General features: G+C 41.2%; 1 gene segment (V, D, J or C); it reads right to left on the bottom strand.

Moving 5' to 3' along the window:
- Positions 1-278: 278 nt before the first annotated feature.
- Positions 279-935, bottom strand: LOC140525507 (immunoglobulin heavy variable 3-66-like). The segment is given in 2 exon segments: positions 279-730; positions 833-935. Coding segments are annotated over 2 exon segments (483 nt in total).
- Between the last annotated feature and the right edge of the window lie 271 nt (positions 936-1,206).

Below are 1,206 nucleotides of genomic sequence, written 5' to 3'. Positions count from 1 at the left end.
AGCAATCCAAAGAATATATCCTCTCTCTATGCCTGCAGGCATCAGAACAGGGAAGAGTCTCAGGGACACAAAGGAGATTAGAAGATAGATTGATAGATAGATAGATAGATAGATAGATAGATAGATAGATAGATAGATAGATAGATAGATGATACCTACACAGATAGACAGATAAATAGGCAGATAGATTGACAGATGACAGATATATAGATGGATGGAAGGACAGAAGGATGGGTGGGATAGATTTCATTGTGAATTGGGAAGAAATCATATACCTTGAAAATTTTTCAGCCTCACACTTCACCTGTTGGAATAACAGCAGTCTCTTTCTGCTCAATATTTTTGACTTCCTTCTCCAAGTCATTCTCCACATGGCCGATCTGATTCAGTAGTTTTATGTCTGGTCTCATACGTTTTTGTCTCACTGTGTCTCTTGCACAGTAATAGGTGCCTGAATCCTCAGCTTTTAGGGAATTCATTTGCAGGTTCATCATGTTGTTGCTGCTGTCCACGGAGATGGTGAATCGGCCTTTCACAGAGTCTGCATAATATGTGCTTCCTCCATGAATGTATGAGAGCCACTCCAGCCCCTTCCCTGGAGCCTGGCGGATCCAACTCATGTAATAGCTGCTGATGGTGAATCCAGAAACTTTGCAGGAAAGGCGAAGAGATCCTCCAGGCTGTCTCACATCACCCCCAGACTCTACCAGTGGAACATCACAATGGACACCTGCAAATAGTCATAAAAGACAAATGTCACACAAATACACCACTTCAAAGAGTATTTCCTTGGTCTGGAGGCAAAAAAAAAAAAAAAAAAAAGACAAACTACCTTGTAAAATAGCCAGAATGAAAATTCCATTCAGTCCAAAACCCATTGTTTAGGCTGTACAATGTCAGTCCTTAGGAGAGAAAGCCACACAAAGGTAAAGTTCCTCTCCCAGGACTGCAGACACAGAATTTTGATGGTTTTAGTCCCTTCAGGGTGGAGCACAATTTGCATTTCTTTTTCTCTTCAGTATTAGTAAGAGCAACTGCCTCCCATTGGGATGAATCGCAGCACACAGGTGTTTCCCCTAAACCAAGGAAGGTTAGTGACACAGAGAATCTAAATATCATTTGTGAGGACTCAGTGTCTATCCTTCTCTATCATTCCATTCTTCTCTCAAAATTAAGAGTATGCTCCTTGGGCTTTTATACCATTGT

This window comes from Notamacropus eugenii, chromosome 1 (assembly GCF_028372415.1).
Source record: "Notamacropus eugenii isolate mMacEug1 chromosome 1, mMacEug1.pri_v2, whole genome shotgun sequence".
Classification (NCBI taxonomy): Eukaryota; Metazoa; Chordata; class Mammalia; order Diprotodontia; family Macropodidae; genus Notamacropus; species Notamacropus eugenii.
The sequence above is the reverse complement of the archived record's forward strand: the minus strand, read 5'-3'. Positions and strand labels throughout refer to the sequence as shown.